Raw genomic sequence first — 24,507 nt, 5'->3', positions numbered from 1 at the left:
GAGTAGGAGTGAAAGGCTAGCTAGAGCAGCCTGCCAGTGTGGTTAGAAGCGCTGCCTTCCTTCCTGCCTAGCTGTCACCAATTAGTTCCTAGCCATGGGGGACATCCAGGGGATGGAGAGGCGATGGGAGCTAAGAGTCCTCTTCAGCCTGGATAACGAGACTGGAGTGTGTGTGGGTGTCGGTACCTGCCTGCCTGCGTGCTCTTGTGTGTTCAAGCTGCTGGAAACATATACCTGTAAATTTACAGGTATAGAAGATAGTGAGGCACTTCCCCATTTCACCACTGTAACTGAACAGAGCTGTACATTTTTAACTATCTGACTGAAAAAAGAAAACCCCCAGGTGTAGCTTGATCACAGGCCTGTGCACAGACAGGGTTATTTAGGGATACAGAGTAAGGCAGGGGTGTACGTTTTATCTGGAACTATTAACATCATCATGGGCAGCAATAGAAAGAGTAACTATTGTAGATTTGACCTGGTAGAACATGGGCTACATCTAAATGTTTCCGGGTTGTCTGTCAAAATGCGCATCAGTTATACAAAGTTTAGACCCAATGCAGTTCTGTGGGCTATTTTAACAGTCTTTGTAAAGTGAATGAGGTTTTAAGCAATATCGTTGCAGAGACAGTGAAGATCAGTCGCAGTACAGGAGCGCCACCGTGTGGCTGTTGGTGGTATTACACCCTGCATGCGTGGGTGGGTTCCTTTAAGGGCAGCCAAATAGAACGTTGATTAAAATCATGGCTGTACAGTGTACACGTGACAAGGTTATAGTTCTCATATACACTGAATATACAAAACATTAAGGAGACCTTCCTAATATTGAGTTGCACGCACCCCCCCCCCCCTCCTCAGAACAGCCTCAATTAGTCCGGGCATGGACTCTACAAGGTGTCAGAACAGCCTCAATTCGTCAGGACGTGGACTCTACAAGGTGTTGAAAGCGTTCCACAGGGATGCTGGCTCATGTTGACTCCAATGCTTCACACAGTTGTGTCAAGTTGGCTGGATGTTGGATGTCCTTTGGGTGGTGGAACATTCTTGATATACACAGGAAACTGTTGTGTTAAAAACCCAGCAGCGTTGCAGGTGTCCTTAATGTTTTACATACTCAGTGTTAATGTTTTATGGTGAAACATTCACTGTGCTCCAATAACAACAAGTACACAGAAGGAGGATAGCAGTCCTTTTTAATAATTAAATACAACTCCAATTCAAAAAAGATATATTTTACACAATTATCATATTCATAACTATGGTATGGATGGATATGCTAACATCATGTCCTTACTTCATACAGAGCTTATCATAGAGAACTTAGCCTGGTCCCTGATGTGTTTGTACTGTCTTGCCAACTCCTATGGTATTCTCATACCAAACAACAATGACCGTAGGAGTCGCAGCACTAACAGAGCAGGAATCAGGCTATAAAAAGTCCTTACATTAGACACAAATGATGATTGCTTGACTAATTATTAAAAGGTCACCTGGAATCCAAACTTACGTTCCTTTTCTACCACCTGTGATGGAAAACAAAGGTTAAAAAAAAGATCACCGTTTTGGTTCCAGGCAAAATGACGTGGGAGAGATTTAACACCTGAATATTTCTGCTGATCCATTCACCAGGCACTAGGAAGAGAGGAGAACATGGCTACTCCACTAGTAGTGGTGATCAGCTACATCACCGCCCCCCCGGAAGAACCTTCCCAGCACCAAGAGATGCTGACGGACTGAGACCAACCTCCATCAGTAACCAGCACATTCCTGATCCTAAAGAACATCCTTTCAAAACGTTTACAACATTCTCAACTTCTGTTAAATAAGGGAGGATTTAGTCTACATTTCATCCCTGAGGTCTTTGTTCAGTGCCAACTGGTTCAGTATGATTGTAAATCAATATAATCTGGGACAGATCATCCTTGGTTGTCTTTTTTTAGAATGCATAAACACACTGTACAAAACATTAAGGAGACCTTCCCTGATATTGAGTTGCCCCCCACCAGAACAGCCTCAATTAGTCTGGGCATGGACTCTACAGGGTGTCGAAAGCGTTCCACAGGGATGCTGGCCCATGTTGACTCCAATGCTTCCCACAGTTGTATCAAGTTGGCTGGATGTCCTTTGGGTGGTGGAACATTCTTGATACACACGGGAAACTGTTGAGCGTGAAAAACCCAGCAGCATTGCAGTTCTTGACACAAACCGGTACGCCTGGTACCTACTACCATACCCTGTTCAAAGACCCTTCAACATTTTGTCTTGCCCATTCAGCCTTTAAGTGGCACACATACACAATACATGTCTCAATTGACAAAAAACTCAATAGAAATTCCTTCTTTAACCTGCATCCTCTCCTTCATCTACACTGATTGAAGTAGAGTTAACAAGTGACATCAATAAGAGGTCATAGTTTACACTTTGATACAGCTGGTCAGTCTGTCATGGAAAGAGTGTTCTTAATGTTTTGTCCACTCAGTGTAGGTCAAGAACGGATGAATTTAAAAACTGAAACTTTCTGTCACTATAAATCACTGATAAACCTGGAACAGTGGATTCATTCTTTATTCCAATAATTCACAGAAAGACATGGCTCGTATTTCTTTGTGAACTAACGGGTCAACAAAATCACCATGGACCATGGCTTCTGTTAAGCAAAAACTAAGATTTAGCAAACCAACGGAAACTGCAGAGCTTTGAAACAGACATCGTGAGGTCTAACTACTGAACTTTCATATATAAAATAAAAATGTATAGGTGGGTTAAAAGTGGACCTCGTGGGTCATCAAGGAGTTTCCAAATTCAGAAACACATCACAAAAACTCCCTGTTTGTTCTCCGGCAGAATTCCAAGTTCGAGGGACTCAAAGCTTAATCCTTCCTGATTCTAGAAATCCTACAAAAGCCATATCTGAAAAAACAGGGAATATTTGTAAGGTTATGGAAGTTAGAGGTGGTGGTGCCTGCCAATCGGGCTGTGGGTGAGGTCTGCCAATCGGGCTGTGGGTGAGGTGCCTGCCAATCGGGTTGTGGGTGAGGTGCCTGCCAATCGGGCTGTGGGTGAGGTGCCTGCCAATCGGGCTGTGGGTGAGGTGGTGGTGCCTGCCAATCGGGCTGTGGGTGAGGTGGTGGTGCCTGCCAATCAGGCTGTGGGTGAGGTGGTGGTGCCTGCCAATCAGGCTGTGGGTGAGGTGGTGGTGCCTGCCAATCAGGCTGTGGGTGAGGTGGTGGTGCCTGCCAATCAGGCTGTGGGTGAGGTGGTGGTGTCTGCCAATCAGGCTGTGGGTGAGGTGGTGGTGCCTGCCAATCAAGCTGTAGGTGAGGTGGTGGTGTCTGCCAATCAGGCTGTGGGTGAGGTGGTGGTGTCTGCCAATCAGGCTGTGGGTGAGGTCTGCCAATCAGGCTGTGGGTGAGGTCTGCCAATCAGGCTGTGGGTGAGGTCTGCCAATCAGGGTGTGGGTGAGGTCTGCCAATCAGGGTGTGGGTGAGATGGTGGTGTCTGCCAATCAGGGTGTGGGTGAGTTGGGGGTCTTGAAGAGGCCAGTCTTTCTGAGGTACCGAACGAGGAGAGGCACCGACACCAGAGTAATGCTGATTCGGAGAGGAGCGAAGAGCTTGTGGACGGCGTACGCCAAGACAAATGTACTGGTCCCCGCCGCCAACCTGGACTGAAGCAGAGATTCACTGAAACCTATCTTGTACAGGATGGCAGCCATGTCAATCCCACTGTGGAGAGGACACACACACACACACACACACGTTATTGGAGAGAAGTACAACAGGGATCATCTCATTTTCATCATTATTTTATGATGTGAAGCACTTTGTTAATTGAAGAGTGCTATACAAAAAACGGTTAACTGTCATTAAATTAAAAACATCCATAAAACGATTTATTCAGCCCATTAGAAGGCCTCTATACACTTCCATTTAACATGGTGACATGTGAAACGCCTTCCTATTCCCTACATGGTGCACTGCAATGTACCAACACAGCACTATAGGATGTTTCAGAATGCATGTCTCTCCCCACGGTGATTATCTGGGATGATAGTGAACTGGAGCGCCATGCTGGCCAGGAGGGTGTTGAGTCCAAGGGCCATATTACTGCTGTCAGGGGAAATCTGTGAGCTGGTTGATAATCTAGGCTCAATCCTCCTGGTATGCAGCCTACTGGGCACAGCTGGCACAGAGCCAGCAGAGAACCGGCAGGCAGTCAGAGATAGGACACATAACCGGGCCATGGGCCCACGGCTACAGACAGTCTAACTAACAACGGATTTTCCTACAATACACCATCAGTAGAAGGCCTTCTCTCTATAGTCATTACACCATCAGAAGGCCTTCTCTCTATAGTCATTACACCATCAGTAGACCTTCTCTCTATAGTCATCACACCATCAGTAGAAGCCTTCTCTCTATAGTCATCACACCATCAGTAGAAGGCCTTCTCTCTATAGTCATTACACCATTAGTAGAAGGCCTTCTCTCTATAGTCATTACACCATCAGTAGAATGCCTTCTCTCTATAGTCATTACACCATCAGTAGAAGGCCTTCTCTCTATAGTCATTACACCATCAGTAGAAGGCTTTCTCTCTATAGTCATTACACCATCAGTAGAAGGCCTTCTTTCTATAGTCATTACACCGTCAGAAGGCCTTCTCTCTATAGTCATTACACCGTCAGAAGGCCTTCTCTATATAGTCATTACACCATCAGTAGAAGGCCTTCTCTCTATAGTCATTACACCATCAGTAGAAGGCCTTCTCTCTATAGTCATTACACCATCAGTAGAATGCCTTCTCTCTATAGTCATTACACCATCAGTAGAAGGCCTTCTCTCTATAGTCATTACACCATCAGTAGGCGGCCTTCTCTCTATAGTCATTACACCATCAGTAGGTGGCCTTCTCTCTATAGTCATTACACCATCAGTAGGCGGCCTTCTCTCTATAGTCATTACACCGTCAGTAGAAGGCATTCTCGCTATAGTCATTACACCGTCAGTAGAAGGCCTTCTCTCTATAGTCATTACACCGTCAGAAGGCCTTCTCTATATAGTCATTACACCGTCAGTAGAAGGCCTTCTCGCTATAGTCATTACACCGTCAGTAGAAGGCCTTCTCTCTATAGTCATTGCACCGTCAGTAGGCGGCCTTCTCGCTATAGTCATTACACCGTCAGTAGAAGGCCTTCTCTCTAGTCATTACACCGTCAGTAGAAGGCCTTCTCTCTATAGTCATTACACCGTCAGTAGAAGGTCTTCTCTCTATAGTCATTACACCGTCAGTAGAAGGCCTTCTCTCTATAGTCATTACACCGTCAGTAGGCGGCCTTCTCTCTATAGTCATTACACCGTCAGTAGGCGGCCTTCTCTCTATAGTCATTACACCGTCAGTAGGCGGCCTTCTCTCTATAGTCATTACACCGTCAGTAGGCGGCCTTCTCTCTATAGTCATTACACCGTCAGTAGGCGGCCTTCTCTCTATAGTCATTACACCGTCAGTAGGCGGCTTTCTCTCTATAGTCATTACACCGTCAGTAGTCAATACACCGTCAGTAGAAGGCCTTCTCGCTATAGTCATTACACCATCAGTAGAAGGCCTTCTCTCTATAGTCATTACACCGTCAGAAAGGCCTTCTCGCTATAGTCATTACACCATCAGTAGGCGGCCTTCTCTCTATAGTCATTACACCATCAGTAGAAGGCCTTCTCTCTATAGTCATTACACCATCAGTAGGCGGCCTTCTCTCTATAGTCATTACACCATCAGTAGGCGGCCTTCTCTCTATAGTCATTACACCAGCAGTAGAAGGCCTTCTCTCTATAGTCATTACACCATCAGTAGAAGGCCTTCTCTCTATAGTCATTACACCATCAGTAGGCGGCCTTCTCTCTATAGTCTTACACCATCAGTAGGCGGCCTTCTCTCTATAGTCATTACACCATCAGTAGGCGGCCTTCTCTCTATAGTCATTACACCATCAGTACGCGGCCTTCTCTCTATAGTCATTACACCGTCAGAAGGCCTTCTCTCTATAGTCATTACACCAGCAGTAGAAGGCCTTCTCTCTATAGTCATTACACCATCAGTAGAAGGCCTTCTCTCTATAGTCATTACACCATCAGTAGAATGCCTTCTCTCTATAGTCATTACACCATCAGTAGAAGGCCTTCTCTCTATAGTCATTACACCATCAGTAGGCGGCCTTCTCTCTATAGTCATTACACCATCAGTAGGCGGCCTTCTCTCTATAGTCATTACACCGTCAGTAGAAGGCCTTCTCGCTATAGTCATTACACCGTCAGTAGAAGGCCTTCTCTCTATAGTCATTACACCGTCAGTAGAAGGCCTTCTCTATAGTCATTACACCGTCAGTAGAAGGCCTTCTCTCTATAGTCATTGCACCGTCAGTAGGCCTTCTCTCTATAGTCATTGCACCGTCAGTAGGCGGCCTTCTCGCTATAGTCATTACACCGTCAGTAGAAGGCCTTCTCTCTATAGTCATTACACCGTCAGTAGAAGGCCTTCTCTCTATAGTCATTACACCGTTAGTAGAAGGTCTTCTCTCTATAGTCATTACACCGTCAGTAGAAGGCCTTCTCTCTATAGTCATTACACCGTCAGTAGGCGGCCTTCTCTCTATAGTCATTACACCGTCAGTAGGCGGCCTTCTCTCTATAGTCATTACACCGTCAGTAGGCGGCCTTCTCTCTATAGTCATTACACCGTCAGTAGGCGGCTTTCTCTCTATAGTCATTACACCGTCAGTAGGCGGCCTTCCCTCTATAGTCAATACACCGTCAGTAGAAGGCCTTCTCGCTATAGTCATTACACCATCAGTAGAAGGCCTTCTCTCTATAGTCATTACACCGTCAGAAGGCCTTCTCGCTATAGTCATTACACCATCAGTAGGCGGCCTTCTCTCTATAGTCATTACACCATCAGTAGAAGGCCTTCTCTCTATAGTCATTACACCATCAGTAGGCGGCCTTCTCTCTATAGTCATTACACCAGCAGTAGAAGGCCTTCTCTCTATAGTCATTACACCAGCAGTAGAAGGCCTTCTCTCTATAGTCATTACACCATCAGTAGAAGACCTTCTCTCTATAGTCATTACACCATCAGTAGGCGGCCTTCTCTCTATAGTCATTACACCATCAGTAGGCGGCCTTCTCTCTATAGTCATTACACCGTCAGTAGAAGGCCTTCTCGCTATAGTCATTACACCGTCAGTAGAAGGCCTTCTCTCTATAGTCATTACACCGTCAGAAGGCCTTCTCGCTATAGTCATTACACCGTCAGTAGAAGGCCTTCTCGCTATAGTCATTACACCGTCAGTAGAAGGCCTTCTCTCTATAGTCATTACACCATCAGTAGAAGGCCTTCTCTCTATAGTCATTACACCATCAGAAGGCCTTCTCTCTATAGTCATTACACCGTCAGTAGAAGGCCTTCTCTCTATAGTCATTACACCGTCAGTAGTAGGCCTTCTCTCTATAGTCATTACACCGTCAGTAGAAGGCCTTCTATCTATAGTCATTACACCGTCAGTAGAAGGTCTTCTCTCTATAGTCATTACACCGTCAGTAGAAGGCCTTCTCTCTATAGTCATTACACCGTCAGTAGGCGGGCCTTCTCTCTATAGTCATTACACCGTCAGTAGGCGGCCTTCTCTCTATAGTCATTACACCGTCAGTAGGCGGCCTTCTCTCTATAGTCATTACACCGTCAGTAGGCGGCCTTCTCTCTATAGTCATTACACCGTCAGTAGGCGGCCTTCTCTCTATAGTCATTACACCGTCAGTAGGCGGCCTTATCTCTATAGTCATTACACCGTCAGTAGGCGGCCTTCTCTCTATAGTCATTACACCGTCAGTAGGCGGCTTTCTCTCTATAGTCATTACACCGTCAGTAGAAGGCCTTCTCTCTATAGTCATTACACCATCAGTAGAAGGCCTTCTCTCTATAGTCATTACACCGTCAGAAGGCCTTCTCGCTATAGTCATCACACCATCAGTAGAAGGCCTTCTCTCTATAGTCATTACACCATCAGTAGAAGGCCTTCTCTCTATAGTCATTACACCATCAGTAGAAGGCCTTCTCTCTATAGTCATTACACCATCAGTAGAAGGCCTTCTCTCTATAGTCATTACACCATCAGTAGAAGGCCTTCTCTCTATAGTCATTACACCATCAGTAGGCCTTCGCTCTATAGTCATTGCACAGTCAGTAGAAGGCTTTCTCTCTATAGTCATTACACCGTCAGTAGAAGGCCTTCTCTCTATAGTCATTACCCCATCAGTAGGCCTTCTCTCCATAGTCATTACACCATCAGTAGGCCTTCTTTCCATAGTCATTACACCATCAGTAGAAGGCCTTCTCTCTATAGTCATTACACCATCAGTAGGCCTTCTCTCTATAGTCATTACACCGTCAGTAGAAGGCCTTCTCTCTATAGTCATTACACCATCAGTAGAAGGCCTTCTCTCTATAGTCATTACACCATCAGTAGAAGGCCTTCTCTCTATAGTCATTACACCATCAGTAGAAGGCCTTCTCTCTATAGTCATTACACCATCAGTAGAAGGCCTTCTCTCTATAGTCATTACACCATCAGTAGGCCTTCTCTCTATAGTCATTGCACAGTCAGTAGAAGGCTTTCTCTCTATAGTCATTACACCGTCAGTAGAAGGCCTTCTCTCTATAGTCATTACACCATCAGTAGGCCTTCTCTCCATAGTCATTACACCATCAGTAGGCCTTCTTTCCATAGTCATTACACCATCAGTAGAAGGCCTTCTCTCTATAGTCATTACACCATCAGTAGAAGGCCTTCTCTCTATAGTCATTACACCATCAGTAGAAGGCCTTCTCTCTATAGTCATTACACCATCAGTAGAAGGCCTTCTCTCTATAGTCATTACACCATCAGTAGGCATTCTCTATATAGTCATTACACCATCAGTAGGCCTTCTCTCTATAGTCATTACACCGTCAGTAGGAGGCCTTCTCTCTATAGTCATTACACCATCAGTAGGCCTTCTCTCTATAGTCATTACACCGTCAGTAGAAGGCCTTCTCTCTATAGTCATTACACCGTCAGTAGAAGGCCTTCTCCCTATAGTCATAACACCGTCAGTAGGCGGCCTTCTCTCTATAGTCATTACACCGTCAGTAGGCGGCCTTCTCTCCATAGTCATTACACCGTCAGTAGGCCTTCTCTCCATAGTCATTACACCATCAGTAGGCGGCCTTCTCTCTATAGTCATTACACCATCAGTAGGCGGCCTTCTCTCTATAGTCATTATACCATCAGTAGAAGGCCTTCTCTCTATAGTCATTACACCATCAGTAGAAGGTCTTCTCTCTATAGTCATTACACCATCAGTAGAAGGCCTTCTCTCTATAGTCATTACACCATCAGTAGAAGACCTCTCTATAGTCATTACACCGTCAGTAGTAGGCCTTCTCTCTATAGTCATTACACCGTCAGAAGGCCTTCTCTATATAGTCATTACACCGTCAGTAGAAGGCCTTCTCGCTATAGTCATTACACCATCAGTAGAAGGCCTTCTCTCTATAGTCATTGCCCCATCAGTAGGCCTTCTCTAGTCATTACACCGTCAGAAGGCCTTCTCTCTATAGTCATTACACCATCAGTAGAAGGCCTTCTCTCTATGGTCATTACACCATCAGCAGGCCTTCTCTCTATAGTCATTACACCATCAGTAGTAGGCCTTCTCTCTATAGTCATTACACCGTCAGTAGGCGGCCTTCTCTCTATAGTCATAACACCGTCAGTAGGCGGCCTTCTCTCTATAGTCATTACACCGTCAGTAGAAGGCCTTCTCTCTATAGTCATTACCCCATCAGTAGGCCTTCTCTCCATAGTCATTACACCATCAGTAGGCCTTCTTTCCATAGTCATTACACCATCAGTAGAAGGCCTTCTCTCTATAGTCATTACACCATCAGTAGGCCTTCTCTCTATAGTCATTACACCGTCAGTAGAAGGCCTTCTCTCTATAGTCATTACACCATCAGTAGAAGGCCTTCTCTCTATAGTCATTACACCATCAGTAGAAGGCCTTCTCTCTATAGTCATTACACCATCAGTAGAAGGCCTTCTCTCTATAGTCATTACACCATCAGTAGAAGGCCTTCTCTCTATAGTCATTACACCATCAGTAGGCCTTCTCTCTATAGTCATTGCACAGTCAGTAGAAGGCTTTCTCTCTATAGTCATTACACCGTCAGTAGAAGGCCTTCTCTCTATAGTCATTACACCATCAGTAGGCATTCTCTCTATAGTCATTACACCATCAGTAGGCCTTCTCTCTATAGTCATTACACCGTCAGTAGGAGGCCTTCTCTCTATAGTCATTACACCATCAGTAGGCCTTCTCTCTATAGTCATTACACCGTCAGTAGAAGGCCTTCTCTCTATAGTCATTACACCGTCAGTAGAAGGCCTTCTCCCTATAGTCATAACACCGTCAGTAGGCGGCCTTCTCTCTATAGTCATTACACCGTCAGTAGGCGGCCTTCTCTCCATAGTCATTACACCGTCAGTAGGCCTTCTCTCCATAGTCATTACACCATCAGTAGGCGGCCTTCTCTCTATAGTCATTACACCATCAGTAGGCGGCCTTCTCTCTATAGTCAATACACCATCAGTAGAAGGTCTTCTCTCTATAGTCATTACACCATCAGTAGAAGGCCTTCTCTCTATAGTCATTACACCATCAGTAGAAGACCTCTCTATAGTCATTACACCGTCAGTAGTAGGCCTTCTCTCTATAGTCATTACACCGTCAGAAGGCCTTCTCTATATAGTCATTACACCGTCAGTAGAAGGCCTTCTCGCTATAGTCATTACACCGTCAGTAGAAGGCCTTCTCTCTATAGTCATTGCCCCATCAGTAGGCCTTCTCTAGTCATTACACCGTCAGAAGGCCTTCTCTCTATAGTCATTACACCATCAGTAGAAGGCCTTCTCTCTATGGTCATTACACCATCAGCAGGCCTTCTCTCTATAGTCATTACACCATCAGTAGTAGGCCTTCTCTCTATAGTCATTACACCGTCAGTAGGCGGCCTTCTCTCTATAGTCATTACACCGTCAGTAGGCGGCCTTCTCTCTATAGTCATTACACCGTCAGTAGGCGGCCTTCTCTCTATAGTCATTACACCGTCAGTAGGCGGCCTTCTCTCTATAGTCATTACACCATCAGTAGGCCTTCTCTCTATAGTCATTACACCATCAGTAGAAGGCCTTCTCTCTATAGTCATTACACCATCAGTAGGCCTTCTCTCTATAGTCATTACACCATCAGTAGAAGGCCTTCTCTCTATAGTCATTACACCATCAGTAGAAGGCCTTCTCTCTATAGTCATTACACCATCAGTAGGCCTTCTCTCTATAGTCATTACACCATCAGTAGGCCTTCTCTCTATAGTCATTACACCATCAGTAGGCCTTCTCTCTATAGTCATTACACCATCAGTAGGCCTTCTCTCTATAGTCATTACACCATCAGTAGGCCTTCTCTCTATAGTCATTACACCATCAGTAGAAGGCCTTCTCTCTATAGTCATTACACCATCAGTAGGCCTTCTCTCTATAGTCATTACACCATCAGTAGGCCTTCTCTCTATAGTCATTACACCATCAGTAGGCCTTCTCTCTATATCCAATGGCATGTGAAATGACAATGCAGTGTGCTTAAAGTGCTATAGAACTTATGTAAACTGGCCTGAACCAGTTTGGGATCAACAGAGCCGTGACGATGTTTTTACATGTAACAAATCATGTTGAAGTCTTGCTTCATACATTACCTAGACACAGCCAGGTAGAACATTCCCAGAGACATGAGGGAGATACATACGTGGAAGGACATTACCTAGACACAGCCAGGTAGAACATTCCCAGAGACATGAGGGAGATGCATACGTGGAAGGACATTACCTAGACACAGCCAGGTAGAACATTCCCAGAGACATGAGGGAGATACATACGTGGAAGGACATTACCTAGACACAGCCAGGTAGAACATTCCCAGAGACATGAGGGAGATACATACGTGGAAGGACATTACCTAGACACAGCCAGGTAGAACATTCCCAGAGACATGAGGGAGATGCATACGTGGAAGGAGACGCCCACTGCTCCGTACTCCTTAAACACCTTCTTCAGCTGCTGGGCCTTGCTGGGTTTGTCCTCTTCGGGCTCTGGTACCTTGGGCTCCTCAGGGACCTTGGCTGAGGCTTCCTTTGAAGTCTGGTCCTGGTCGGGTCAGAGAGAGTGATTTAAAAAAAATGTATCCTTTAATTAAAAACTGGGGAACGTCACATTGAGATTGACTCTTTTTAAAGTGTGCCCTGGTCACGGAATATCAACACTGGTTCCACATATCAAATAGTGAGAACGTTTTTCATACAGTCTTTCTATTCGTTGAGACTCAATGAACATTTAGAAAACGGACTACGATGCGTCAGCCACAGCCGATGAGTCAGCAGAAAACGGACTACGATGTGTCAGCCACAGCCGATGAGTCAGCAGAAAACGGACTACGATGTGTCAGCCACAGCCGATGAGTCAGCAGAAAACGGACTGAGCCACAGCCGATGAGTCAGCAGAAAACGGACTACGATGTGTCAGCCACAGCCGATGAGTCAGCAGAAAACGGACTACGATGCGTCAGCCACAGCCGATGAGTCAGCAGAAAACGGACTACGATGTGTCAGCCACAGCCGATGAGTCAGCAGAAAACGGACTACGATGCGTCAGCCACAGCCGATGAGTCAGCAGAAAACGGACTACGATGCGTCAGCCGATGAGTCAGCAGAAAACGGACTACGATGTGTCAGCCACAGCCGATGAGTCAGCAGAAAACAAACAGAAGCAGGTATCAGTCAAACGTACGGTGCATTCAGAAAGAATTCAGACCCCTTGACTTTTCCACATTTTGTTACGTTACAGCCTTAATGTAAAACATGTTCTTTTTGCTCTTCTCCTAATCAAAATACACACACAACCCCATTTGCAAATTTATTTATTTTTAAATTAAAAAATGAAATATCACATAAGTATTCAGACCCTTTATCAGTGTTTTGTTGAAGCACCTTTGGCAGCATTGAGTCTTCTTGGGTATGACGCTACACGCTTGGCACACCTGTATTTGGGGAGTTCCTCCCATTCTTCTCAAGCTCTGGATGGGATTGGAAGTGTCGCTGCACAGCTATTTTCAGGTCTCTCCAGAGATGTTTGATCAGGTTCAAGTCCGGGCTCAGGAATGTCCCTAAGAACACAGTGGCCTCCATCATTCTTAAAATGGAAGAAATTGGAACCCCCAAGACTCTGCTAAACTGAGCAATCGGGGGAGAAGGGCCTTGGTCAGGGAGGTGACCAAGAACCCGATGGTCACTCTGACAGAGCTCCAGAGTTCCTCTGTGGAGAAGGGAGAACATTCCAGAAGGACAATCATCTTGGTAGCATTCCACCAATCAGGCCTTTATGGTAGAGTGGCCAGACGGAAGCCACTCTTCAGTAAAAGGCACGTGACAACCTGCTTCGAGTCAAAAGGCACCTAAAGACATGAGAAACAAGATTGAATTATTTGGCCTGAATGTCAAGTCTGGAGGAAACCTGGCACCTCCCTATGGTGAAGCATGGTGGTGGCAGGATCATGCTGTGGGGATGTATTTCAGCAGCAGAGACTGGGAGACTAGTCAGGATCGAGGCAAAGATGAACAGAGCAAAGTACAGAGAGATCCTTGATGAAAACCTGCTCCAGAGCACTCAGGACCTCAGACTGGTGCGAAGATTCACCTTCCAACAGGACAATGACCCTAAGCACACAGCCAAGACAATGCAGGCGTGGCTTCTGGAAAAGTCTCTTAATGTCCTTGAGTGGCCCAGCCAGAGCCCGGACTTGAACATCTCTGGAGTAGAGGTCGACCGATTATGATTTTTCAACGCCGATACAGAGTATTGGAGGACCCAAAAAAAGCCGATACCGATTAATAGGCCGATTTTTATTTATTTATTTGTAATAATGACAATTACAACAATACTGAATGAACCCTTATTTTAACTTAATATAATACATCAATAAAATCAATTTAGCCTCAAATAAATAATGAAACATGTTGAATTTGGTTTAAATAATGCAAAAACAAAGTGCAATATGTGCCATGTAAGAAAGCTAACGTTTCAGTTCCTTGCTCAGAACATGAGAACATATGAAAGCTGGTGGTTCCTTTTAACATGAGTCTTCAATATTCCCAGGTAAGAAGTTTTAGGTTGTAGTTATTATAGGAATTATAGGACTATTTCCTTCTATACCATTTGTATTTCATATACCTTTGACTATTGGTTGTTCTTATAGGCACTTTAGTATTGCCAGTGTAACAGTATAGCTTCCGTCCCTCTCCTCGCCCCTACCTGGGCTCGAACCAGGAACACATTGACAACAGCCACCCTCGAAGCATGCTCTATCAAAGCAGACTGCTCTATCAAATCATAGACTTAATTATAATAAACACATAGAAATACAAGCCTTAGGTCATTAATATGGTCAAATCCGGAAACTATCATTTCGAAAACAAAACGTTTATTCTTTCAGTGAAATACGGAACCGTTCCGTATTTTATCTAACGGGTGGCATCCATAAGTCTAAATATTGCTGTTACATTGCACAACCTTCAATGTTCTGTCATAATTATGTACAATTCTGGCAAATTAATTACTGTCTTTGTTAGGAAGAAATGGTCTTCAGTTTGCAACGAGCCAGGCGCCCCAAACTGCTGCATATACCCTGACTCTGCTTGCACAGAACGCAAGAGAAGTGACAATTTCCCCAGTTAAAAGAAAGTCATGTTAGCAGGCAATATTAACTAAATATGCAGGTTTAAAAATATATATTTGTGTATTGATTTTAAAGAAAGGCATTGATGTTTATGGTTAGGTACATTGGTGTAACGACAGTGCTTTTTTCACTAATGCGCTTGTTAAATCATCATCTGTTTGTTGAAGTAGGCTGTGATTCGATGATAAATTAACAGGCACCGCATCGATTATATGCAATTCAGGACACACTAGATAAACTAGTAATATCAACCATGTGTAGTTAACTAGTGATTATGTTAAGATTGATTGTTTTTTATAAGATGAGTTTAATGCTAGCTAGCACCTTACCGTGGCTCCTTGCTGCACTCGCGTAACAGGTAGTCAGCCTGCTATGCAGGCTCCTCGTGGAGTGCAATGTAAGGCAGGTGGTTAGAGCGTTGGACGAGTAACCGGAAGGTTGCAAGATCGAATCACCGAGCTGACAAGGTACAAATCTGTCGTTCTGCCCCTGAACAAGGTAGTTAACCCACTGTTCCCCAGTAGGCCCTAATTGAAAATAAGAATGTGTTCTTAACTGACTTGCCTAGTAAAATAAAAGTTAAAAAAAATATCTATATTTTTTTTAAATCAGCAACAATCGGTCTCCAAAAATGCAGATTACCGATTGTTATGAAAACTTGAAATCGGCCCTAATTAAATCGGCCATTCCGATTAAACGGTCGACCTCTACTCTGGAGAGATCTGAAAATAGCTTGGCAGCAACACTTTCCATCCAACCTGACAGAGCTTGAGAGGATTTGCAGAGAAGAATGGGAGAAACTCCCCAAATACAGGTGTGCCAAGCTTGTAGTGTCATACCTAAGAAGACTCAAGGCTGTAATCGCTGCCAAAGGTGCTTCACAAAGTACTGAGTAAAGGGTCTGAATACTTATGTAAATTGTGATATTTAAGTTGATTTTTTATACATTTGCAAAAAATGTCTAAAAACCTGTTTTTGCTTTGTCATTATGGAGTATTGTGTGTAGTCCAGAATAAGGCTCTAACGTGACAGAATGTTGAAGGGGTCAAGGGGTCTGAATACTTTACAAATGCACTGTATACCACGGCTAAGGGCTGTTCTCAAGGACGACATCACGTAGTGCCTGGACACAGCCCTTAGCCGTGGTATATTGGCCATATACTACAAACCCCAGAGGTGCCTCTTACATTTAAAAAAAATATTTTTTACAAATTTGCATTTTTTTGTTGTAAAAAAATCTGTTTTTGCTTAGTCATTATGGGGTGTGTAGATTTGGGTGGGGGGGGGGGGGCAATTGTAATACATTTTAGAATCAGGCTGTAACGTAATAAACTGTGGAAAAAGTCAAGGGGTCTGAATAGTTTCTGAATGCGCTGTACGTAGCCTAAGTGTCTCGGCACGCAGGGCAACATGCACATGGGAAGTAGTACATGGATTAGCTGCTCTTCAGGCTACAGTAAATAACACAGCATTATAATAGAAGACTCTGGAGAAGTCATACTGCAACGGACTCCAATAGACGATAGGTAATGTTATATGACCAATAGAAACCTAGAAGCGGCTGCCACAGCAGAGCAGGAAATAACTAGGCACAGCCCCCGCTTCACCCGCACTGTTATTATAGAAGGCACAGCCCCCGCTTCACCCGCACTGTTATTATAGAAGGCACAGCCCGCTTCACCCGCACTGTTATTATAGAAGGCACAGCCCCCGCTTCACCCGCACTGTTATTATAGAAGGCACAGCCCCCGCTTCACCCGCACTGTTATTATAGAAAACATTTATTTTTAACAAATCGCTCATCCGAATCTCCCTGCTAAAATGTCCTCTAAGCAGGTTTCAACTGAGCAACTAAAATAGCCACATGGCTCAGTCCCTTTCCCTCCTGTTGTTGTTTTTCTATTTGACCCAAACAACACGGGGTCAGACCAGGCTAGTGCAGTGACGCACCACAAGCCTCTCCAACAATAGACAAAAGGCCAAAGAGGCGGAGAGAAGGACAGACACGGACTGGCTTGGAAAGCCAGAGAGGAACAGAGCAGAGCAGGCAGAGAGCAGGACAGACACGGACTGGCTTGGAAAGCCAGAGAGGAACAGAGCAGAGCAGGCAGAGAGCAGCCGTGGGAAGGTCATGTGAGTGAGTGGTATAGGGAGTATTGCCAGGGAGGCGACAAGAACAGAGGGACTGTGTGTGTGTGTGTGTGTGTGTGTGTGTGTGTGTGTGTGTGTGTGTGTGATAAGAGCTTTTGAGAGGATGCAGACGGCAGACAAACACACAGCACCACCCTGACCCGGCCCAGCCCGCCACCCTCACTAGCACATCTGCTACTTTGAATGAGAGGGCCGAGGACAAACATGCCAGCATTAGTTAAGCCCTCTTAGGTCATGACCTTCAAGCAGAATGTTGCTGTGTTAGATGTGTTAGAAATCATGAAAATCAGGCCTATACTTGGCAGGGTCTTCCAGCTAAAAAACAAGTCTTTACCATGGACCTCACAGCATTAACAGAACAGTGTGTCTATTCCCATCTGTTCACAGGCAGCTTTTCCTTTATAATGATGACTCAGTACCTTGTCTCAAGGTTCCTGCTGTTTTCAGAACAACCCGGGTTATGGAGGAAAGGGGAAATGACTACGATTTATTAAAATAAGAATATACTCGATTTTTCCCAAGTGCATCTCATCCTCAATTTATTTATTACAGGCTCAGACGAGTAGAGCTTGACTGAAGCGGTAGCCTATGGGTGCGTTCGTAAATTCGCTCAGGCTATCTACTATTAAACGCTCGTTTAATATGTCCGGTGTCAACAAACATCGCCCCCCCCAAAAAAACGTACTTAAATTGTTGCCAGCAGCAGTTAGAGTCACCAACTCTCTGGGTAACATGAAAACAGCATAACCAGCTCTACTAGGGCGAGTAAAATGGTCAGAGGGTTGTTCTCTCATGTGTGTCTGAAAGTAGCTAGTTAACTCTAGCTAGTTAGCTTGGGTGTTTGACTGCCGTTTTGAGGTCAGATCAACCCAACTCCTCCGCCAGAGCGTCCAGTGTGGCTCTGAACCCCCCGAGAAGAGAAACGCTCTGAAACCCCCGAGAGAGGAACGCTCTGAACCCCCGAGAGAAACGCTCTGAACCCCCGAGAGAGAAACGCTCTGAACCCCCCGAGAGAGGAACGCTCTGAACCCCCGAGAGAGAAACGCTCTGAACCCCCCGAGAGAGGAACGCTCTGAACCCCCCCGAGAGAGGAACGCTCTGAACCCCCCGAGAGAGAAACGCTCTGAACCCCCGAGAGAGGAACGCTCTGAACCCCCGAGAGAGGAACCCCCCCGCGCTCTGAACCCCCGAGAGAGAAACCCTGAACCCCGAGAGAGAAACGCTCTGAAACCCCCGAGAGAGGAACGCTCTGAACCCCCCGAGAGAAACGCTCTGAACCCCCGAGAGAGAAACGCTCTGAAACCCCCGAGAGAGGAACGCTCTGAACCCCCGAGAGAGAAACGCTCTGAACCCCCGAGAGAGAAACGCTCTGAAACCCCCCGAGAGAGAAACGCTCTGAAACCCCCGAGAGAGGAACGCTCTGAACCCCCCCGAGAGAGAAACGCTCTGAAACCCCCCGAGAGAGAAACGCTCTGAATTTCTCTCTGACCAGAACATTGGACAAGGTAAATAGAAGCAGGACAGTGCGGTACTGTGGAATGAAGATTAATAACAAGTTATACAACATCCAGAGTAGTTTTAAGTTTCCTGATAGTTACATAGAGCCTTTTGTACACCAAGCTACCCATACCTGGCTATAAAGTACACCCCCACAGGGACAGCATTAGGCCTATTCACAGCAGAGAGCTGTGTCCGCGTCATGCTACTTGCATAACATAGCTGCAATGTACACGACTGACGTTATAATGTGGAGTAGGACAATTACTTATAATAAACTAGTATTTCAATTCTTTTAGAAATGTAATTACTGTGTCATGTCTCAAAACAACAGGCAGAGAACCAGCAACTGTTGACTCGACACGAAACCCTGCGCGGGTTCAGGGTCGTATTGTTTGGTGTAGCTAAGTGGGGCATGATTGCTGGTCAAACATGGTTAAATTCGGTGACAGGGAGGTTAAACAAATACCATTGAAAGTTGAACATTTACCCCTTTGAGAACAGCGGCGGAGTCTTCCAGGCCTTTCGGCGCGGCAGCAACAGAGGACAGATCCCTCATTTGCACAGTCGACGTGGGACAGAAGCGATGCTTGCAGACCTCCGCGCCAGACGTAAACAAAACCGTTTCAAGTCCAGCTATATGTCGTTTCTGTCTGTTTTGGCCTCCATTCGTCCGATGTAGCGGTAAGCTAGTGTTACAATATGTAGGGCTGAAAATAATTTTGTTGGAGAAATTAAAAGCGAACAGGGTTCCTCGAGGTAATTGTTCCCGATGCGTGATTATGAAACGAACCGAGTCCCAGTTTTTGATGGAAAACATGTCCTTCTCCCTCTTTTCTCGCGTTCCATCAGGCGAAAGTGCAGAAATATCCCGACCACCACCACGGACATATCCACAAAACGATCTGGAGCAATTGAATGTGTTGCTGTTACGCAACGGCCAGGTAACGTCAGCTGGTCTGTTTGTTTTAAGTTGCGCCGCTGCCCTGGTCGTGGAGTTTAAACCCAGCTCCAAAGCCGTCGCCGAGAGCCTCGCTCCGCGACACAAAAACATGGTTCCCGTCGCAAAAACTACACACAAAGGCTGGGTCTATAAAGCGGATAAATTCAAATAGCAATTAACATTAGACGAGGAAGCTACTAAATGTTTACAAGAATAGCGTAGACATTAATAGCAGGTTGATCGCTATCAACACGCTGTCCTCATCTCGCTCTGCTGATTAGAGTGAGACAACCAATGAGGACATTCACTGTTCCACCAATAACGAGCCCGTTTGTAAGGAGAAAAAACCTTAAAGTTACAACAATACATGTAACCTACATTATACCATATGTAGTCGCGCACTCCCGGATCTTTGCAATAGGTGACATGGAGCCTAATGTTATGTGTAGTCTAGATCAACATGTAATGTAGGCTACATTACGGCGTTGTATTTGCCATAATTATGCATATTGAACTATGTTTGGAAGCAGATATAGACCATTTATAAACTGTCATTTTAAACCAATGCGTGACCAATATCAACAACAAAAGTTATGTTTGCCACAGCATTTAATCAGCCCTCTCCTCTCTCTGTTTAGCACAGTATGACGTGCGTGTCTAACATCATGGAGGGTGTCCAATATTTCCCCGTGCTATACAGGTGTAATATGAAGCTCCGGCCAGTCCTACTAATGATAGCTCTGCCTCGTCGTGGACTGAAGGAAGTTACATATTGAATAACCTAAAAGGGGGGAGGGGGGGGCTCAGTTAGTTAAAGGACCATACTGTTATAATGTTCACTCTTACTGTTGTAAACAACGTTCACTCCTACTGTCGCTCTATAGTTTAGAGAAAATACCAGTATTATTCCCTAACATCGCTTCAAGCAATACTACTACTGCGCTCATAAAGTCTGTCTATCTGTTTCATGCTCTATCCTGTAGCCTGCCTTGCGACCTACCAACTGCAAACCAACTGAATTTTTAAATATTTGTTTTTATCTCGAGCAGACACTAATTGTGTCGATACAGATAAGGTTATCCACGTGACCAGTTACACCACGCATGAGTGGAGGCGTTGCTGAGCAACTGAATTTCTGCCTTTGCAGTATGTCAGGCAAGTCCTTGCTGTGTGTGTGTATTTCGAATTTTTGGAAGTGTGTCAGTATCGTATAGTTGCATGTTTGCATGGTGGGTGGAAGTTCAAAAGTCAGTCTGTCTTTCTTTCACAGGAAGTGGATGCGTGCATGGTTAAACCACATGACAAACAAGTCTCAAACGTAACTTTCTCACCTAGCTAGCTCTTAGATTCTGATTTGAATACCGGTATAAAACTTTCTGTTGCTGAATGTAAAACTCACTATGCTCTCTTTTACAACCCCGTTACAACAGTACTCCATAACTCCTTACTACCATCCCCACTAAACATTAACAAGGCAGGGGAGTTATTATGTTCCTGATGAAGTCTGGAGCATAATTTAATGTCTATCTATAAAATTAAAATTACCTGGGAAATATATATCTGTTTGACGTGTTTTAAAATATTAAAAAATACACATTTTTATAGTAGACCCCAAAACACACACACACACACACACGGGAAATTGTTGATCTAAAAAACAAACAGCAACGTTGCAGTTCTTGACACACTCAAACCAGTGGGCCTGGCAACTACTACCACACCCTAGTCAAAGGCACTTAAATATTTTGTCTTGCCCATTCACCCTCTGAATGGCACATATACACAATACATGTCTCAATTGTCTCAAGGTTTAAAAATCCTTCTTAAACCCGTCTCCTCCCCTTCATCTACACTGATTGAAGTGGATTTAACAGGTGACATCAATAAGGGATCATAGCTTTCACCTGGTCAGTCTGTCATGGAAAGACCAGAGCAAGTAAAATCTTACTGCTGAAACAACATTAAATAGTCTCAACCATATTCCCACTTCTTGTTTTTTTGTTTATTATGTTATAGAGCATGAAAATAGGATGTTACCCAATACGTGAAAGGCCACAGTCAGTCAATCCCCACAACGTGCAGACTCCGCAAACAACTCACAAACAACAACTGTGGATTATTGTCACTGCAAACGCTCAGCAAGATGCAGACTGGCTGCCATGTAATCACATAATCAATGCAATGAACATACCTGTCTGTCTAAACATAGCACGATGATAGAAAGCAAACACACAACCCCCTCTTCTGTTTCTGCTTTGTGACATACTGTAGGGGGCAAGTTGAGAAACCAGCAGATGTGGTAGTGTAGACGGATAGCTGCAGTAGCGTGTGGACAGAAACCAGCAGATGTGGTCGTGTAGACAGATAGCTGCAGTAGCGTGAGGACAGAAACCAGCAGATGTGGTCGTGTAGACAGATAGCTGCAGTAGCGTGAGGACAGAAACCAGCAGATGTGGTCGTGTAGACGGATAGCTGCAGTAGCGTGAGGACAGAAACCAGCAGATGTGGTAGAGTAGACGGATAGCTGCAGTAGCGTGTGGACAGAAACCAGCAGATGTGGTCGTGTAGACGGATAGCTGCAGTAGCGTGTGGACAGAAACCAGCAGATGTGGTAGAGTAGACGGATAGCTGCAGTAGCGTGTGGACAGAAACCAGCAGATGTGGTAGAGTAGACAGATAGCTGCAGTAGCGTGAGGACAGAAACCAGCAGATGTGGTAGAGTAGACAGATAGCTGCAGTAGCGTGAGGACAGAAACCAGCAGATGTGGTAGAGTAGACAGATAGCTGCAGTAGCGTGTGGACAGAAACCAGCAGATGTGGTAGAGTAGACGGATAGCTGCAGTAGCGTGAGGACAGAAACCAGCAGATGTGGTAGAGTAGACGGATAGCTGCAGTAGCGTGAGGACAGAAACCAGCAGATGTGGTAGAGTAGACGGATAGCTGCAGTAGCGTGAGGACAGAAACCAGCAGATGTGGTAGAGTAGACAGATAGCTGCAGTAGCGTGTGGACAGAAACCAGCAGATGTGGTAGAGTAGACAGATAGCTGCAGTAGCGTGAGGACAGAAACCAGCAGATGTGGTAGAGTAGACAGATAGCTGCAGTAGCGTGAGGACAGAAACCAGCAGATGTGGTAGAGTAGACAGATAGCTGCAGTAGCGTGAGGACAGAAACCAGCAGATGTGGTAGAGTAGACAGATAGCTGCAGTAGCCTGAGGACAGAAACCAGCAGATGTGGTCGTGTAGACGGATAGCTGCAGTAGCGTGAGGACAGAAACCAGCAGATGTGGTCGTGTAGACAGATAGCTGCAGTAGCGTGAGGACAGAAACCAGCAGATGTGGTCGTGTAGACGGATAGCTGCAGTAGCGTGTGGACAGAAACCAGCAGATGTGGTCGTGTAGACGGATAGCTGCAGTAGCGTGAGGACAGAAACCAGCAGATGTGGTAGAGTAGACGGATAGCTGCAGTAGCGTGAGGACAGAAACCAGCAGATGTGGTAGAGTAGACGGATAGCTGCAGTAGCGTGTGGACAGAAACCAGCAGATGTGGTCGTGTAGACGGATAGCTGCAGTAGCGTGAGGACAGAAACCAGCAGATGTGGTAGAGTAGACGGATAGCTGCAGTAGCGTGTGGACAGAAACCAGCAGATGTGGTAGAGTAGACGGATAGCTGCAGTAGCGTGTGGACAGAAACCAGCAGATGTGGTAGAGTAGACAGATAGCTGCAGTAGCGTGAGGACAGAAACCAGCAGATGTGGTAGAGTAGACTGATAGCTGCAGTAGCGTGTGGACAGAAACCAGCAGATGTGGTAGAGTAGACGGATAGCTGCAGTAGCGTGTGGACAGAAACCAGCAGATGTGGTAGAGTAGACAGATAGCTGCAGTAGCGTGAGGACAGAAACCAGCAGATGTGGTAGAGTAGACAGATAGCTGCAGTAGCGTGAGGACAGAAACCAGCAGATGTGGTAGAGTAGACAGATAGCTGCAGTAGCGTGAGGACAGAAACCAGCAGATGTGGTAGAGTAGACAGATAGCTGCAGTAGCGTGAGGACAGAAACCAGCAGATGTGGTAGAGTAGACAGATAGCTGCAGTAGCGTGAGGACAGAAACCAGCAGATGTGGTAGAGTAGACAGATAGCTGCAGTAGCGTGAGGACAGAAACCAGCAGATGTGGTAGAGTAGACGGATAGCTGCAGTAGCGTGTGGACAGAAACCAGCAGATGTGGTAGAGTAGACGGATAGCTGCAGTAGCGTGTGGACAGAAACCAGCAGATGTGGTAGAGTAGACAGATAGCTGCAGTAGCGTGAGGACAGAAACCAGCAGATGTGGTAGAGTAGACTGATAGCTGCAGTAGCGTGTGGACAGAAACCAGCAGATGTGGTAGAGAAACCAGACGGATAGCTGCAGTAGCGTGTGGACAGAAACCAGCAGATGTGGTAGAGTAGACAGATAGCTGCAGTAGCGTGAGGACAGAAACCAGCAGATGTGGTAGAGTAGACAGATAGCTGCAGTAGCGTGAGGACAGAAACCAGCAGATGTGGTAGAGTAGACAGATAGCTGCAGTAGCGTGAGGACAGAAACCAGCAGATGTGGTAGAGTAGACAGATAGCTGCAGTAGCGTGAGGACAGAAACCAGCAGATGTGGTAGAGTAGACAGATAGCTGCAGTAGCGTGAGGACAGAAACCAGCAGATGTGGTAGAGTAGACAGATAGCTGCAGTAGCGTGAGGACAGAAACCAGCAGATGTGGTAGAGTAGACGGATAGCTGCAGTAGCGTGTGGACAGAAACCAGCAGATGTGGTAGAGTAGACGGATAGCTGCAGTAGCGTGAGGACAGAAACCAGCAGATGTGGTAGAGTAGACGGATAGCTGCAGTAGCGTGAGGACAGAAACCAGCAGATGTGGTAGAGTAGACAGATAGCTGCAGTAGCGTGAGGACAGAAACCAGCAGATGTGGTAGAGTAGACGGATAGCTGCAGTAGCGTGAGGACAGAAACCAGCAGATGTGGTAGAGTAGACGGATAGCTGCAGTAGCGCGAGG

General features: G+C 45.6%; 1 protein-coding gene across 2 annotated transcripts; it reads right to left on the bottom strand.

The window, feature by feature from the left end:
• Window positions 1-1,176: 1,176 nt before the first annotated feature.
• On the bottom strand, window positions 1,177-20,626 carry LOC115122759 (uncharacterized). 2 transcript variants are annotated; one of them, XM_029652007.2, is made up of 3 exons: window positions 18,994-20,025; window positions 12,105-12,292; window positions 1,177-3,725 (listed from the first exon to the last, which is right to left on the bottom strand). In XM_029652007.2, the coding sequence occupies exons 1-3, from the start codon at window positions 19,576-19,578 to the stop codon at window positions 3,506-3,508; spliced, it is 993 nt and encodes a 330-aa protein (XP_029507867.1). In that variant the 5' UTR covers window positions 19,579-20,025; the 3' UTR covers window positions 1,177-3,505. The 2 variants fall into 2 exon arrangements, 1 of the variants encoding a protein (XP_029507867.1); XR_010458860.1 differs by lacking the exon at window positions 1,177-3,725 and having other exon boundaries at window positions 12,204-12,292; window positions 19,015-20,626.
• Window positions 20,627-24,507: the final 3,881 nt, after the last annotated feature.

Source organism: Oncorhynchus nerka, linkage group LG15 (genome assembly GCF_034236695.1).
Source record: "Oncorhynchus nerka isolate Pitt River linkage group LG15, Oner_Uvic_2.0, whole genome shotgun sequence".
Taxonomy (NCBI): Eukaryota; Metazoa; Chordata; class Actinopteri; order Salmoniformes; family Salmonidae; genus Oncorhynchus; species Oncorhynchus nerka.
Note: the sequence above shows the minus strand (reverse complement) of the source record. Positions and strands in the feature narration are given on the sequence as shown.

Bases quoted from the DNA above. Each gene is read 5' to 3' on its own strand.
- LOC115122759 (XM_029652007.2), bottom strand. From the start codon at position 19,578: ATGTTTTTGTGTCGCGGAGCGAGGCTCTCGGCGACGGCTTTGGAGCTG. The intron at 12,293-18,993 runs GTATTTGTTTAA...TGACCCGACCAG, and splicing joins TAAATGTTCAACTTTCAATG to GACCAGACTTCAAAGGAAGC. The intron at 3,726-12,104 runs GTAATGTCCTTC...TCCTCTCCACAG, and splicing joins TTCTACCTGGCTGTGTCTAG to TGGGATTGACATGGCTGCCA.